The sequence below is a fragment of the Ceratotherium simum genome, chromosome 30 (assembly GCF_057802395.1).
Source record: "Ceratotherium simum simum isolate JZ-2026a chromosome 30, ASM5780239v1, whole genome shotgun sequence".
Taxonomy (NCBI): domain Eukaryota; kingdom Metazoa; phylum Chordata; class Mammalia; order Perissodactyla; family Rhinocerotidae; genus Ceratotherium; species Ceratotherium simum.
This window is the reverse complement of record NC_141929.1, coordinates 28049059-28063291: the sequence shown is the minus strand read 5'-3', so window position 1 is coordinate 28063291 and position 14233 is coordinate 28049059. Positions and strand designations below refer to the sequence as shown.

The window sequence follows — 14233 nt, the reverse complement described above, 5'->3', positions numbered from 1 at the left end:
ACACCGGCAGAGCCCACGCCTGGTGGGGTTCACCCTGACAGCGGCACCGTGCCCACGTGCCAGGGCCGCTGAAAGGGGGCTGGAGAGCACTTGCTGGGGAGAAAAGGCCTTGAGGAAGCTAAGGGAGGTCAGAGGAGGAGGGAGGAGAGAGAGGGGAGATCAAAGGGGCAGGGGGGGTGAGGGACTGAACGGGCCCTTGCACGGAGGAGGCTGCACGCCTCTCCGTAGGTCGGTTTTCAGAGCGAGTTTTCAAGAAAGAGGACATCCTGAAGACCCTGCCTGGGCGCTGCCCCTCGTGAGCTCTCAGGCCCAGGGAGCCGGGGGCCCGACCCTGGCCCCACCGACAAGGGTGAGTCCTCACTCCTAACTGGAACTGGCCTTTCTCTCCCAGCAAATCAGGAGAGCCCACCTGGTTGGCTGGACGATGCCCCTCTTCCCAAGGCCTGTCCGCCCACACACGTGGGCCAGACCCCACACCTGCCGCTAAGTGCCTGGCCCAGACGGGGAAGACGGCTCTGGCACAGCCTCAGAGAAGGAGTGGCTCCTTCCACCCGCGAGGCAAGTTCAGACTCACAAATCAACCTCTGCTCAAAGGAGGAGGAAAACAAGAGAAAGACCGACTCCTTTTCCTCCTCACACTCCTGGCCTCCCCTTGGGCTCCTGGAGGATGCCTTTTCCCAATTACCGCTGGGGTCAGGATTCCCGCTGGGGAACTCCACAGAAACGACCCGTAGAATCTTCCAGAACCAGTCAGCCTTGCCAGAGAAGAGTAGAGCCACCAGCTCCTCTTTCCCGGCCTTGAGTCAGCAGAGTGAAGCCCCGTCCTAGGGCCTCTGGGTCCCCAGTGGACCCACGGATACAAGGGGAAGGGGCCAGGCCTCCCTCCGCAGGTGCTGGCGTCTTTGGGGCTGCCACCTCGCCCTGCTTTTGACAGGTGCTGGGAAAAGACAAAAAGCGGGGAAATTCAACCCCAGCCCACGCGGGCCAAAGCCTCTTATCACCGGGTGGGGCCCTCGGTGGCACTGGGAGGAGGGCGTCCCTGGAGTAGGGACAGGCAGGCTGGGGTCTCTGAGTTCCGTGTCAGGCAGCCAGGGTTTGGCTGGACCACCTCCAATCAGCAGGACAGTGTGCGAGGACAGCTCAGATGCCAAAAGAGCCTCCCCTCCAGCTTGAGCCAGGGCTGTTCCAGGTCGGTGGGCAGACCTCCTTTACCTGTTTTCTCTATATTCATGGTGCCACCAGCTTCCCGGGCCTCCCGGTCCCGCCGGGGGGCCGGCGCCTGCCTCTTCAGGAGCTTCTCTTCCTTCGTCCCCTTACTCTTGCTCTCGCACCCTTTGTCCTGCAGGGCCTGCTGCCAAGACACAACCAGAATCCTCACGTGAAGGGGACAGCAGTGGGGAGGGGAGCCCCTCGAGCCTGAGGATGGTGCGCTCCTGGAGCTGGCGAGGCCCCCGGGCCCCCAGGGCCATCCCTCACTGTGTGGGGGCGCGGGGACGATGAGGCCCAGAGTCTGGAAGAAAATGTGCTCAGATCCCATGCAAGACAGTGCGTTCTCCTGGCGCCCGTCGGCAGCTGGCCCTCTGCACCAGCGAGGAAGTCACCAGCACAGTGGCCCGCTCACTTCGGGCGCACAGCCCCACCATTCACAGGCCCAGCCAGCTGCCCCAGGACCACGGCCACCTCAGGGCAGCTCCCCGTGATGACAGCAGCTCCCGCCTCCAGACAGACCAGCCCGGGACTGCCGAGGAGGGTGCCCCCGGGGCCACCTGAGCAGGGGAAGGCCACGGCCCACTCCTCAGCTATCAGGGACCATAGGACCCGTCTCCTGGTCAAGGAGGAACGGAGGCAAAGAAGGCCGAGGTAGGGCAGACCAGCGGACAGGCGGGGAGAGGCAGAGGAGCAGGAGAAAGAGTGTTTCACCCAGAGAAAATCCCCTACAGCTCACACAGAAAGACGTCCGAGGCAAGCAGCAGAACCACACACAGTGCCATCCCATGTGAGCATACCAGAAATAAAACAAGCATGGAAAAAAACTGGGGGAAATACACAGAGAGTGGTCCTCTCTGGGCGGTCGGGTGATGGCACAGCGGCTAAGAGGAGAAAGACGCATCACTTACACCACAGGGGGAATAAAAAGAAACTCAACTGCGAGAAAGTGGAAAGAAGGGAAAGGACGCTTTACGTTTCATTTTGAACCCAGCATCTCCATTTTTAACCTTAGAAACCTCTACGGTGTTCTGTTTTGTTCTTTAACGTCAACAGAAGTTATCTGGGAAGAGAGATCACAGACACGATTTTTACGTGTCTTTGTGCCCGCTGCACCGGCCGTATTCGAAACAAAAAGACAAATGCAATGTTGAAAACGATGCTCGAGGCTAGAGTCGGAGGGGCCAGGGTGTGAAGCCTGCCTCTTGTGAGCTGTGTGACTGTGGGCAAGTTCCTTACCTTCCTGAAGCTCCATTTTCCCTATTCTTAAGACAGAAAAGAGAATAACCACCATCTCACGGAGCGGCACAAAGAGTAACCGCGCTGACTTATGCAGCAAGTGTCTGGCACGAAGGAAGAGCTGGATGTCAGGCAGCCAATAGCGTTACCTTACTTCTGTAGTCCTCAAATTTTTTTACTTTTATCATCAAAAAGCCAACAAAGAGAATCGAAAAGACTCGAAAAGGGCCGGCCCCGTGGCTTAGCGGTTAAGTGCGTGCGCTCTGCTGCTGGTGGCCCGGGTTCCGACCCCGGGCGCGCACCGATGCACCACTTCGCCGGCCATGCTGAGGCCGCGTCCCACATACAGCAACTAGAAGGATGTGCAACTATGACAGACAACTGTCTGCTGGGGCTTTGGGGGGAAAATAAATAAATAAAATCTTTAAAAAAAAAAAACAAAAGAAAAGACTCGAAAAGCAACAGCAGCTGGCTAGTTAGTCTGCAATCCACTTCCTCTCTCGACCCTACATTCTACTTGAGGAGGGAGGGTGGCGAGCACATCCCTCGTATTTAGGAAAAGTCTGCCGACTTTATTCTGTCCGCACCCTGGGACCAACTGCCACACCGTCACGAGCAGGCTTGTCGGCGGTGGCCGCAACGGCGGCAGCTGGAAGTTTCCATGTGCCGACCAGAGCAAAGGTTACACTATTTCTGGCCTGTCAGCCAAGCCACAGGAAGGGCAGACAGGCCCCCGGGGGGTTGGGAATTTCTGCAGTGTCTCCAGGGGAAGCGTCTGGGGTTTAACTGCTTGAGAGGCTGGAGCGGGGTGGGTCACCCCTCTCCATGCCTGGGTCCCTACTTTGGCCCCATCCCGGACCTCGAAGCACCTATAAATATAATGGAGCTTCCTGGGACACAGCAGGACATGAACATGGAAACTGGCTGCAGTGGGAGCTCCTCAGAGATCCTCAGCAGATCTGCTGACCCCAGGACTCGGGCACAACCACAACTCTACACCCCATAATCAAGATTCGAGAACAGAGCCACCACCCAACTCAAGGCAGCCAGCGTCTGACCACCTCCCAATTTAACTACCAATGGCTCAAGTCAGAGGAAAAATGGGTTCTCCGGTTTCTTTAACTGTTCCTGCACCAGATCTGCTTTTCTCACAGACCTTCCAGATAAAAGGAGGACTGTTTGGTTCAGTTTTCAGATGAACCACACCAGAAGGGCCAAGAAAAACTTTGAAGCACAATACTGTCCCTGAAGCAACATCAAGCACTGGGTCCATGTTCAGATCTGGGCTTGGGGCCACACGACTCCCGGGCCCAGGACTTCCGTCCGCCCGAGGGAAGGCACGCTCAAAGGGCACGTGAGTTTCCCACACCCCTCCTGCCCTCCATTTGCACATGTCCCTTCAAGGAGGGCCCTCTCATGCTCAATCTTTCCTGGGGAGACTTTGGCAACGCCCCCAGATAACTCTGGTCCTTCACCCGCGTCGACAGCCCTTGCCCAGTCTGCAGTCATACATCTGCGATCATTTGATGACTCTCCAGCATCTCTGCTAGACTGTCAGGTCTATCTCTCCTCTGCTGCGTGCCAGCACCTAGCAGGGTACCTGGCACTGAGTAAGCACTTCATAAACATCTGTTAACAAAGGCATTCATTTAAAAAGCCCCGAGCCTGCACTGTCCTGAAATCACTCAAAGCTATAGCTGCATGAATGCACAGACATTTGTTTAAGCAGCTCATTGTGATCAGAAATAACAGAGGGTCAGTGAGAGAATTTATGGCAAACCCCAAAGTAGAATATTACGCAGCAGTTAAAAAGAATGAAGGAGTTCTCTATATATTGACATGCATGAAGAAATCATGGAGATTTACCGTTGAGGGAAGGAGCTAGACAGAATGGTGTGTAAAAATACAGAGTAAAAGTTGTATAAACATAATTAAGTGGTTATATAGGAAAGATAAATAAGCACCAAACTTTTAGTAGTGGACTTCTCAAAGATACAGGACTACAGGAGGCATTCAGTTCTAGACATTACATCTCTGCCCTGTGTGAATTCTTTACACCATATGTTATAAAGCTAGTCATGTTTAGTGGGTCAGATCCCAGCTTGCTGTGTGACAAGTAGCAAGTTACTTAACCTCTCTGAGCCTTCATTACTTCATCCATAAAACTCAGATAAAACAGTAACTGTGTCTTAAGATTGTTATGAGGATTATGAGGGCTGATGTGAGATATATAATACATGGCACAGTGCCTGGTATAAAGTCAATGCTTAATAAACAGTAGCTATTATTACTGCTATCGTTATGTATTATTTCTACAGCCAAATATACAGACCTATGCAAAGTTTGTCTTTTGCAAGTCACTTGGTGAGAACTGCAAGAGAAAAGGACCCAAGTTTTGGCAAAGCCCTGCGTCTCACTTCGAATTCCCACTTTAAACGAGGAAATTCAAATATTGCCCCACGGACTCACATGTCCCAGTGGAAAGAAACAGCTACCCTAAAACCTCCCTGTCTCCCTAACAGCTTCTCCGCAAAGCCCCACATTTCCCACTTTAACATCCCAGCCAGGGAGTGGCTGCAAAGCTTCTGTCATCTGCTGTGTGATTTTCCCCGAGATAAACCAATAAAGCAAACTGCTCCATCCACGCAGGCTCAGGGTGGATGCGGAGGCGCTCCGAGGAGCCTGGCAAAGAGGCAAAGGCAGGTCCCCGCTCTCCCTCGGTGCTTCCTTCCCAGGAGGAGCCTGTCGGGGTCCCAGGTGCTGAGGCTCAGAGGGCCAAGGTACACGCGGCCCAGCTCGACCCCTCCCGTTCCTCAAGGCCCCAGGGCTTACCTGCACGGTCAGATAGAGCCTGTGGGGGCTCCCGGGGCCAGCCCAGTCCACGCTGAGGGCTCGGCACTGAGCCAGGGCCGGGCGAGCTGCACTGCGGGCACTGGAGTCCTCGTCGCCACCAGCAGGGGTGTCTTTTCCACGCCCTGTCCCAAGACAGAGAGGACAGGTGAGACAATCGGACTCTGGCCAAAGACTGCTGGCCGTGGACCACCGGCCAGGGCCGCGGCTGAGCTCGCTTTCGCACACTCTGGGCCGGCCCAGGCGTGGCCAGGAGGGGCTCACATGCCCTCACACGCCCGCCCTACACGGAGGGAGGGCCTGGCACCAGGCAGGGGCCGCACTCCTTTCTTACCAAAGGCCGCCCTAAGATTCTCTTCAGGGGGGCGTCCCAGACCCCCCCGGGGGGCTCCCCTCCCTCCACAGTGGCTTTTGGGGCTGGCGCTCGCTCGTGAGCACCCTCTACAGAGAGCAACAGAAGGAAGCCAACCAACCTGGCTGCGCTCCTCTTCATAGGAGGTGCACCCTGGGGCCGCAGCCTAATTACCCGGGCTGCCTCTAGGTGGGAATTTCTCCCCTGCCGTCATTACAAGCAACCCCACGTGGGGTGGCCTCATCCCCGCAGCCTCCAAAAGCATATTCAGGACCAGCTAAAGCTCATCCCCTCGTGCCTCTGACACACCCCCTCCCTCACCGGCTGGAGGAGAGAGCTGACTATGGCATCAACACCCCATCCACCCCTTAACCCCCCACCACAGCCTGTGGGGTCAGACGGGGTGGAAGAGGGGGCTCGCCCTCATGGGGGCAAGCTGCAGAGCCCACCACCCTGGGACATAATAACATCCCAAGTGCCAGCACTCAGCCAAGTGTTTTCCAGGCCTTAATGCCCTTCTCGATCCTCAGTTTCCTGGTCAATAAAATAGGGGTGAGGAACCAGCCTCACAGTCCGGTGGTGAGGATTAAATGGGATCACACACATAAAGTGCTCACACAGTGCCAGGCACACAGAAAGTGGCCACAAATGCAGGCTGTTAGGACCACATCAGCTGCTCACAACAACCCTGAGAGATGGAGAGCATTCTCCCCACTTGACAGGCAAGGAACTGCGGCCTGGAAGGGTCAATAACGTGCCCAGGGTCCCAAGAAGCCAGGATCGCAATCCCCGTGCTAACCCACCCTCTGCTGGCCCAGCCCACCCAAGGCAGAGAGAAGAGTCAGGGTGGGGGCCAAGGGGCCACTAAGTGGGCTGAGACTACCCAGTGGCAGGCACGATGCTTAGCATTTCACACACAGGATTTCATTTGACCTTTGTCTTAAATTTTAAAAGTGGATAAAAGTCTGCATGGTCATGTAGTCCTCACAATACTCATTTAATAGACCTATATGCACACACATACACAAGACTAGAAGGAACTATATACAGTGTGCAGTGACAAGCTTATGGCTGATTTTTATTTTCTTTTTTATACTTTTCTATATTTTTGTTTTTTGGGTTTTTTTAGTTTTCCAACATGTTCTGGGTTTTTGCTTCTTGTTTTCTTTTTTTACCAAGAAAATAACACTCATTCATATTACACTTGTGATCCTTAGGACAAGCTCATTGGGTGGAGACCACCATCTTCAGGCCCTTCCAGAGAACTGGGGCTACCCGACCCCAAAGCCCAAGCTTTTGCCAGAAGCCCCCAAGGTCAGCCCAGGCTCGTTGTCCCCTGCAGAGAGACCATGGAAGGTATCACTCTGGCTGCCACTGATGGCACAACTGTGGTGGGAAAGAAGGAAGTGAATAGGAGCTTGCTGTGTGCCCTCTCTGCGCCTCAGTTTCCCCTCCTGTACATACAGGTACTTGGACCCGATGGCCCAGAGGGACTCTGCTAGCTCAGACAGACTGGTAATCTAAACCCCTTTCCCTGGAGGTCTGGAGCAAGACAGCAAACCCCTGAGGGCATCTTGCCTGAAGACCCCTCCCTCCCCCCACACTTCCAGGACCACCTGCCCAGGCCGGCTCGGGAGACAGTCCTGGGGCAGCTCCCCAGCTCCAACAATCCAGCTTCCCCCGGAATCAGAGGAGCCACTCACTGTTTGATGTTGGAGGCACACGGGGACATGACCCAGAAAGGAGAGCTCGTGTTGACAGCTCCCCCAGGGGGACAGCGGGGACTCGGGGACTCCTTCACTGCCCACCCCCTACAGAAGCCACCCTGGAGGACACCTAAAACCCAGCGCATGGCACCCAAACCTGGCCCGGCCACGCTCCGGGGCAGCCTCGGTGCATTCCTCTCACCATCCACGGGCCAGCCAGGCGGGATCAAGTGACAGCGCCGCGCAGGGCTCCGGGCAGCCACTTCACCTACCTTGTTTACCAGCCGCAGGCAGAACCGGGGCGAGACCAGGAGCTCCCCGCCAAGGACGGCGGACCGAGGGGCTCCCCCGATCTGGCTGGGCCAGGAGTGCGTGGGTGATCGCGGCTTCTCCCTCTGCTCTAGGGACTGCGTTAACATCGAACCCGGCGTCCAGGGCTTCTCTGTACCGACGCCACAGGGCAGAGCGCCCGGCGAGACTGACACCCTGCTCCACGCCCGGCTGCCCGGCTCGCGGGCTGCCCGGTACCCTGTAATTACCTGACAGCTCTGACTGAGCCTAGGAACTTGCGAGAAACCCCGTCTCATCTCTGGTATCTGGAGGAAGGAAAGGAAATAAAGAGGCATTTTAAAAATGCGGACTCACCAGTTCTCAACCTCCCCGGGCCGGTGTGTGGGAAAGGGCGGGCAGCCGGGCTGGCTGGGGCGGGGCGAGCCATCCCAGGCTCAGGCTCCCCGGCCCAGCCCACTCTCCACAGGCCGAGCAGCGAGGGCGTGGCTCCCAGGTTCCACGTCCTGCGAGAAGGGACCATGGCCCGGGGCTCAGCAGTCTCCTCTGGGCGGCCGGCAGCCTGCAGAGAGAACAAGGGGAGACGAGATTGAAGACCCCAGGGTGGCACCCCGGGGCAGATCGGAGCCGCCATCTGGAAGGGTCTGCCCCAAATCCAATGTCCCCCAAGGACCCCCAGGGCTCAGGGAAGAAACGGGGCCTGTCACCATTTCTAGGTGCTTGTTCCAGAATGGGGAGGCTCAAAAGTGGGCAAGGAGCCCTCAGGTGTGTCTGCAGCACACTGTGGAGACCCCACATCTCAGTCCCTGCACTGTGAGCCTGGCAGGGTGAAGACAGGCCAGGTCTTCCCCACGTGGAGGAAGCACAAGTCAACAGCATCTCCATAAATCTGATCCTTTTTCTCTACTTCATCTTATTTTCCGACTGCAGTCAGCCAAGTAACTAACTCTTGAGCTCAGGCTCCTCTGCCCCAGGCCTGTCAGCCAAGTGGCTGATGCTCTGAATATTAACATGTCACTGATGAGGGGCTCAGAAGGGGCCCAGACTATCGCCAGTGACAAGTTAGGTCTATATGTAGCAAATTCTCTTAAAGTCAGCTCATTCATGTATTCAACCAGCCTTCACTCTGAGCCTACAAGGTGGCAGGCACCATGCTGGTACTGAGGTACAAAGATTCATTCATTTTTCATTTAATAATTATTTATTGAGTGCCTGCTGTGGGCCAGGCACCTGCCAGGGGTCTTCTTTGATCAGCAGCGACGGGGCCTCAAAGCTCCGGGTCGGAAGGGAGATAAACATTTCAACAGACCTTCACAATCGGAACAGGATGCAGGCACGCACCGGGAGCCGTGAGAGAAGGGACGTGGGGGTGGGGAGCAGGGATCTGGGATGGAAAACCACTTAGGTCGCTTATGAACTGAGCAAATGAAGAGAACAGAGCTCAAGCATTCACTGCATAAGTCTTTATTGAGCACCTCATGTGTGCAAAGCAGCCTTGAGGGCATTTAAGGTGACCAAACTACAGTCCCAGACTTGGACAAACAGGGACACCATTTACAGAAGAAGTGAAGTCAGCTCAGAGGCAACGCTGAGTTTGCTCTGGGGTTTAAAATGGAGTTGGAGGCACCCAAGGGACTTCCTAATGGTGCTACTGGGGCTGCCGACCACTTTCCCCATCCCTCACTGCAGTGACCACTTTCCACCAGGCAGTAAAGATATCTATTTGAACGGTGTCCACCTCCCCTGACCCTCTATGGCTCCTGAGGGCACGGCCCACAGCACCTTCGTTCATCTTTGCAGCCCCACAGCACCAGCCTGGAGCTGCAGCTACGTCCACACCACACACCAGGCCACGGCTTGTTGGGAGAAGGCCGTGCAAGGAACGCACACAAAAGCTCACACTGAAGCTTGAAAGAGAGAGCCGGGCTGGAGACTCAGAGCTGGGAGGCTAAAGGTCACTGATGCCACAGGTAAGGATGCAGTCACCAAAGACTGTGCAAGATGAGAGACAAGCAGGGAGGGCAGAGCTCAATCTGGATGGGAAGGGAAGCCGGGAAGGGAGGTCAGAGAGGCGGCAGGAGGGCCAGGCAGGTGCCGAGTCCTCGGAGGTGCCTGGAGGGTGAGTGGGGAGGAGAGGATGATCAGCTCCCAGTGACCCAGGCCACAGAGCAGTCAAACTGGAAGAAAGCCCCCAGGGGCCCTTTAAGGGAGAAGGCCAGGGCCAGCCCCGTGGCTTAGCGGTTAAGTGCACGCGCTCCGCTGCTGGCGGCCCGGGTTCGGATCCCGGTCGCGCACCGACGCACGGCTTCTCCGGCCATGCTGAGGCCGTGTCCCACATACAGCAACTAGAAGGATGTGCAGCTATGACATACAACTATCTACTGGGGCTTTGGGGGAAAAATAAATAAAATAAAAATTAAAAAAAAAAAAGGGAGAAGGCCAATGGAGCAGGGCAGAGGGCAGACCGGGGAAGACCCGTGGGGTGGACGGGGGCTAGAGGCAGCAGCCACCGCCTCCTCTTTGGGGAAGTTTGGCTAGGATGGGAAGGAAAGGATGAATCGAGAGGATGTGGTATTTAGAATAGGAGAGACTGGAGCATGCTGGGCCGACAGAGGGGCAGGAATGATGGAAGCATCGAGACGAAAAAGAACTATGAGCGCAGGGCTGGGTGGTCCGAAGATCTGGTGATCCATGTTTGCAGAGCAGAGCCCTGGCAGAACGCCAGGCTCCCGGCTCAGAGTCGTGGTCTCTGCCTTCCTTGCGGGAGGAAGATGACTTGGAGGAGGAGGCTCCTGGGGGCAGTCTCACTGGGAGGGGGCTGGGCTGTGGCCCAAAGAACCAAAGAATCCAAATATGTGGGCGGGCTCCACAGAGGAACTGGAGATGGACCAGTGTGGAGTGGAAGGGGCAGCAGCCAGATGCCCTCTTCTCTAGGCTGCTTGGCACAGAGCTGGGCACACAACCAACCCCAAGGACCAGCGGCCCGAGGGGCAAGCAGGGAGAGAGACAGGCTCCACCTGCCCACCAAGCTGCTGGAGAGGTGAGACGGCGTAGGGCATCGAAGGTTGGTTCCACGGCTGAGGGGAAAGACTTTTAAGGAGATCAGCTAAGTCTGAGGGGCAAGAATCTGTGGCTTTCAGGAAGGGAAGTTGGGGAGGCAGCCAGGAAGATATCAGGAAGAAAGAGGAAGGGCGTGTGCAAGATCCTGAAGAGGAAAAGGCAGCTGAATTTAGCAGCGGGAGGGCTGTGAAGGTCAAAAGTATCAAGGACTCTCAAATAAGCCCAAGGCAGGAGACTCTACCCACCTAGGTCATGGGGTGGGGTGACGGAGTGGGCAGCATAACAGTGGAGCTGGCTCAGAACCTGGCTGTGCCACTTACTAGATGCGTGACCCTAGGAGAATTATGTGGTCTCTCTGTGCCTCACTATCTCCATCTGTAAAATGGGGAGAACTCCACCTTATAGGGTTGGGGTAAAGATTAGACAATGCATATATAAAGTGTTCAGAACAATAATGGCATGTATAAAAAACTCAAAAATTTTATTTTTCAGTGACCTCCCTCCAGTGGTGGGTGAACGCTGGCGGGGGGGGGGGGGGGGGGGGGTAGGTGGGGGGGAGGGGCATCTGCCTCTCTGGGTTTAGCCCCAGGTGGTAGAGCTGCAGCCCCCTCCCCCCAGACCAGGGATATTGCAATGACTGGGGGACAGACTTGACAACCGCCCAGAGACCACTGCTGGGGAGGGCTGTCTCCCTGGGAGAGCCGGCAGAAGGTCAGGGAGGTTGGACAAGGGTTGGGACCTCCCCTGCCCACAGTCACACATCCTGGGTTTTCCAGGGCAACCCAGATTTCAAAGCCTCTGCTCCCTGGTGCCGGTAAGGACAGCAGAACTCATCACCCTATGTCCCTGAAGTCCGGTCACTGCAAATACAGGGCCCCACTCTGAGACTGCATTCTTTGCAAATGCAGGCTCTCCCTTGCCAAGGAGAGGGCTACTTTATCAAGGGCGTGCGGAATGCGCCGCAGGGGCAAAGATAGGTGTTCACCCAGGCTCAAGCGGAGGAACAGCCAGGGAAGGTGCAAGTCCAGGGGTGGCCACCACCTCCAACCTTAAGAAAGATGTGTTCGGGGTAGGGAAGACTGCAAATGCTACTTGAGAATTTAAATGCAGCTTCCTCTTTAAAATCTCCCAGAACCAGGCCCTTCACTGCGCCAGAGTTCTGCTCTAACTCACAACGGGGGTCTAAAGGAGCTGGATTCCGGCTCGCCCTCGCTGCTGGGACCCCCGAGGCTGCCGATGTCAATGGCTCAATTCCCCAGTGCCCACGAAGGCAGCGGCCCAGGCCCTCCTTCCTAACCTCGGGACTGGCCCGCCCCACCCCCGGCCCTGCGAGGGGGAAAGCGAACTGCCCAGGGGACGTACGTGGTGGGAGGGCCCGAAACTGCAGCCTTCGAGGGCGCCCTGCGGGTGCGGCGACCTCTGCCCGGGGAGGGGGCGGCGCTGACTGGCACGCGTTTCCCCGGGAGGGTCTGGCTCTCCTGGGCCAATGAAATTGCAAAGGGGGTCCCGAGGCTGCTCCGATCCCAGGGGACGTGCCGCCCCCATGCCCTGCTCCGGGCAAGGTCCTCTGGGCCGGGCCCTCCTCGCACCCCGCAGCGGGTCTGGGCAGGGGGGTCCCGCGGGCAGGGCGGGCCCGCACGCGGCGCCCGAACGCCGGGCCGGGCGGACCGCGAGCGCCCAGCCCACCTCCAGCCCGCCCGGGCCCCCGACTCACCGGCCTGGCGGAGGCAGGATCCCGGCGTCGCCGCAGCGCCCGGGGCTCGGCCCGGCCCGGCCCGCCGGCGGGAGGCAGCTCCACGCCGCCGCCTCCTCGGCCCGCCCCGCTCCCGCCCCTCCCGCACACTTTCCACAGGAAATGATTAACTCGGGCCGCGGCGCGTTCCCATGGCAACCGGCTCCGACCCCGGCGGGGGGCGGCGCGCGCGCTCCGGCACAGCCTCCCGCGCGCTCTCACGCTCGCTCCCGCGCGGGGCGCCCGCTCCGCCGCCCTCCTGGTCCCCCCAGACCTTCCCCCTGGGCTCCGCGCTCCCCGCGTCCCGCCCGCGCTAGTGCACACGTGAGCGCTCACCTGCTGGTGCACGCACATCGGCGTACGTCCTCATGGCTCTTACACTAGCACACATATGTTCGCGCACAGGCTCTAGTTAGTACACACGAACGCATTCACAGTTCTCACACGCATCCCACACCAGTTCGTATGTACATGCTTTTGCACTTACACTCTAATACATCCTCAGATGCTAGTGCAAAACTTTCACACTCTGGTTAGTACTCACACACACTTCTCACATGTGCTCCCTTGCCATCCTTGACACACTCACAAGTTCTAGTACACGTGTTTTCTTCACATTCTAGCAACACTTTCACACATGCTCTTACACACTAGATAATACGTGTGTACACTTTCACATGTTCTCATACACTTTACACATGCACTCACATCATACCACACTCTTACTTTCACACAAATACTTCCCCATGCTCACACACATGTTCCCTCACATGCTCTAGGACACATTTGGTCACATTCCAGTATACACATTCTTTTAAATCCTAGTACACACTTTCACACGTGCTCTTACACACTCTAGTTACACACACACGTACTTTTACACATTATCACACACATGCTCCCACTAGCTCTGGTAGGAGTACATAGGCCGTGCTGCCTCCCCAGCCACAGCTCCACCCACAACCCCCACCTCCCCCACCAGGCAAATTTACATCTTCCAGAGCAGGCAAGCTACTTGGGATTTTTTTAAGGTAAAATATTCCTTTTAGCTCCCATGAAAACACATTCAGAGTGCAGCAGCTCCGGGAGCAGGCAGCGGCTCCCGGTGTAGCCCCGGAAGGCCCTCCTTGTAGGATGCCTTGGAAGAGGCCTCGGGGAGGCAGAGAGCCAGCCAGCCAAGGAGAAGCAGCTGACCCAGAGGAGCTACTCTGTTCTTTGTCTCCCAAACAGAGGTGGCATTTACTCCAGAGTCTGCAGCAATGTTCCCCCTCCAGGCTGTGGAAGGAGGAGAAAGAATGAAGCTCGGAGGCCAGCCCAGTGCAGGCTGATAGTTCTGCAGACAATCTGAGGAGGGTGGGCACGCTGCCCCTTCCTGCTTGTCAGGGGATGGCCCAGGAGGAGCAAGGAGGGCACTGGAGGGGGCGTGCAGCTCCAGGAGGGTTCTCCCCTGCAGCTGCCCAGGCGCTGGGCTGGCAGTCAAGCATCTCAACGGGAGACAGAGCCAAGGTCCTGGGCCCAGATTGTTCTGGATGCCAGATCTGGACACTCGCAATCCCCCTACAGGAAGTGGGCTAGTGTGTGTTTTATTTTCTAACTGAGATGCTGAGTGAAGGCCCAGTAGAGGATAGATGTCACTCTCCTGGGATGGGTCCATTGAGAGTTAGAGATTTCCAGCTAAGAACCCTGGGTAACCCGGTCAATGGGAGAGAAGGCCATAATTTGAGAGTTACCTTCTCTGAGTCCCCCTGCCTGCCTCTCCAGACAGCAGTGGCCAGGGAACGGCAAGGATGGATGAGGGTG

At 56.9% G+C, this 14233-nt stretch overlaps 1 protein-coding gene across 8 annotated transcripts in view; it reads right to left on the bottom strand.

The window, feature by feature from the left end:
• KIFC3 (kinesin family member C3) overlaps window positions 1–13277 on the bottom strand; it is a 37401-nt gene extending 24124 nt beyond the window's left edge. The window contains exons 1-4 of one of the 8 annotated variants that reach the window (XM_014788420.2): window positions 12770–13277; window positions 7999–8203; window positions 5278–5420; window positions 1213–1351 (exon numbers count right to left, since the gene is read on the bottom strand). In XM_014788420.2, coding sequence (XP_014643906.2) covers window positions 1213–1351; window positions 5278–5420; window positions 7999–8203; window positions 12770–12787 — 505 coding nt within the window. In that variant the 5' untranslated portion in view covers window positions 12788–13277. Of the gene's footprint in view, window positions 1–685; window positions 825–1212; window positions 1352–5277; window positions 5421–7625; window positions 7966–7998; window positions 8204–12415; window positions 12492–12769 lie in introns of those variants that run through there. The other 7 variants (XM_087420183.1, XM_087420182.1, XM_087420184.1 and 4 more) reach the window with 7 other exon arrangements.
• Window positions 13278–14233: the final 956 nt, after the last annotated feature.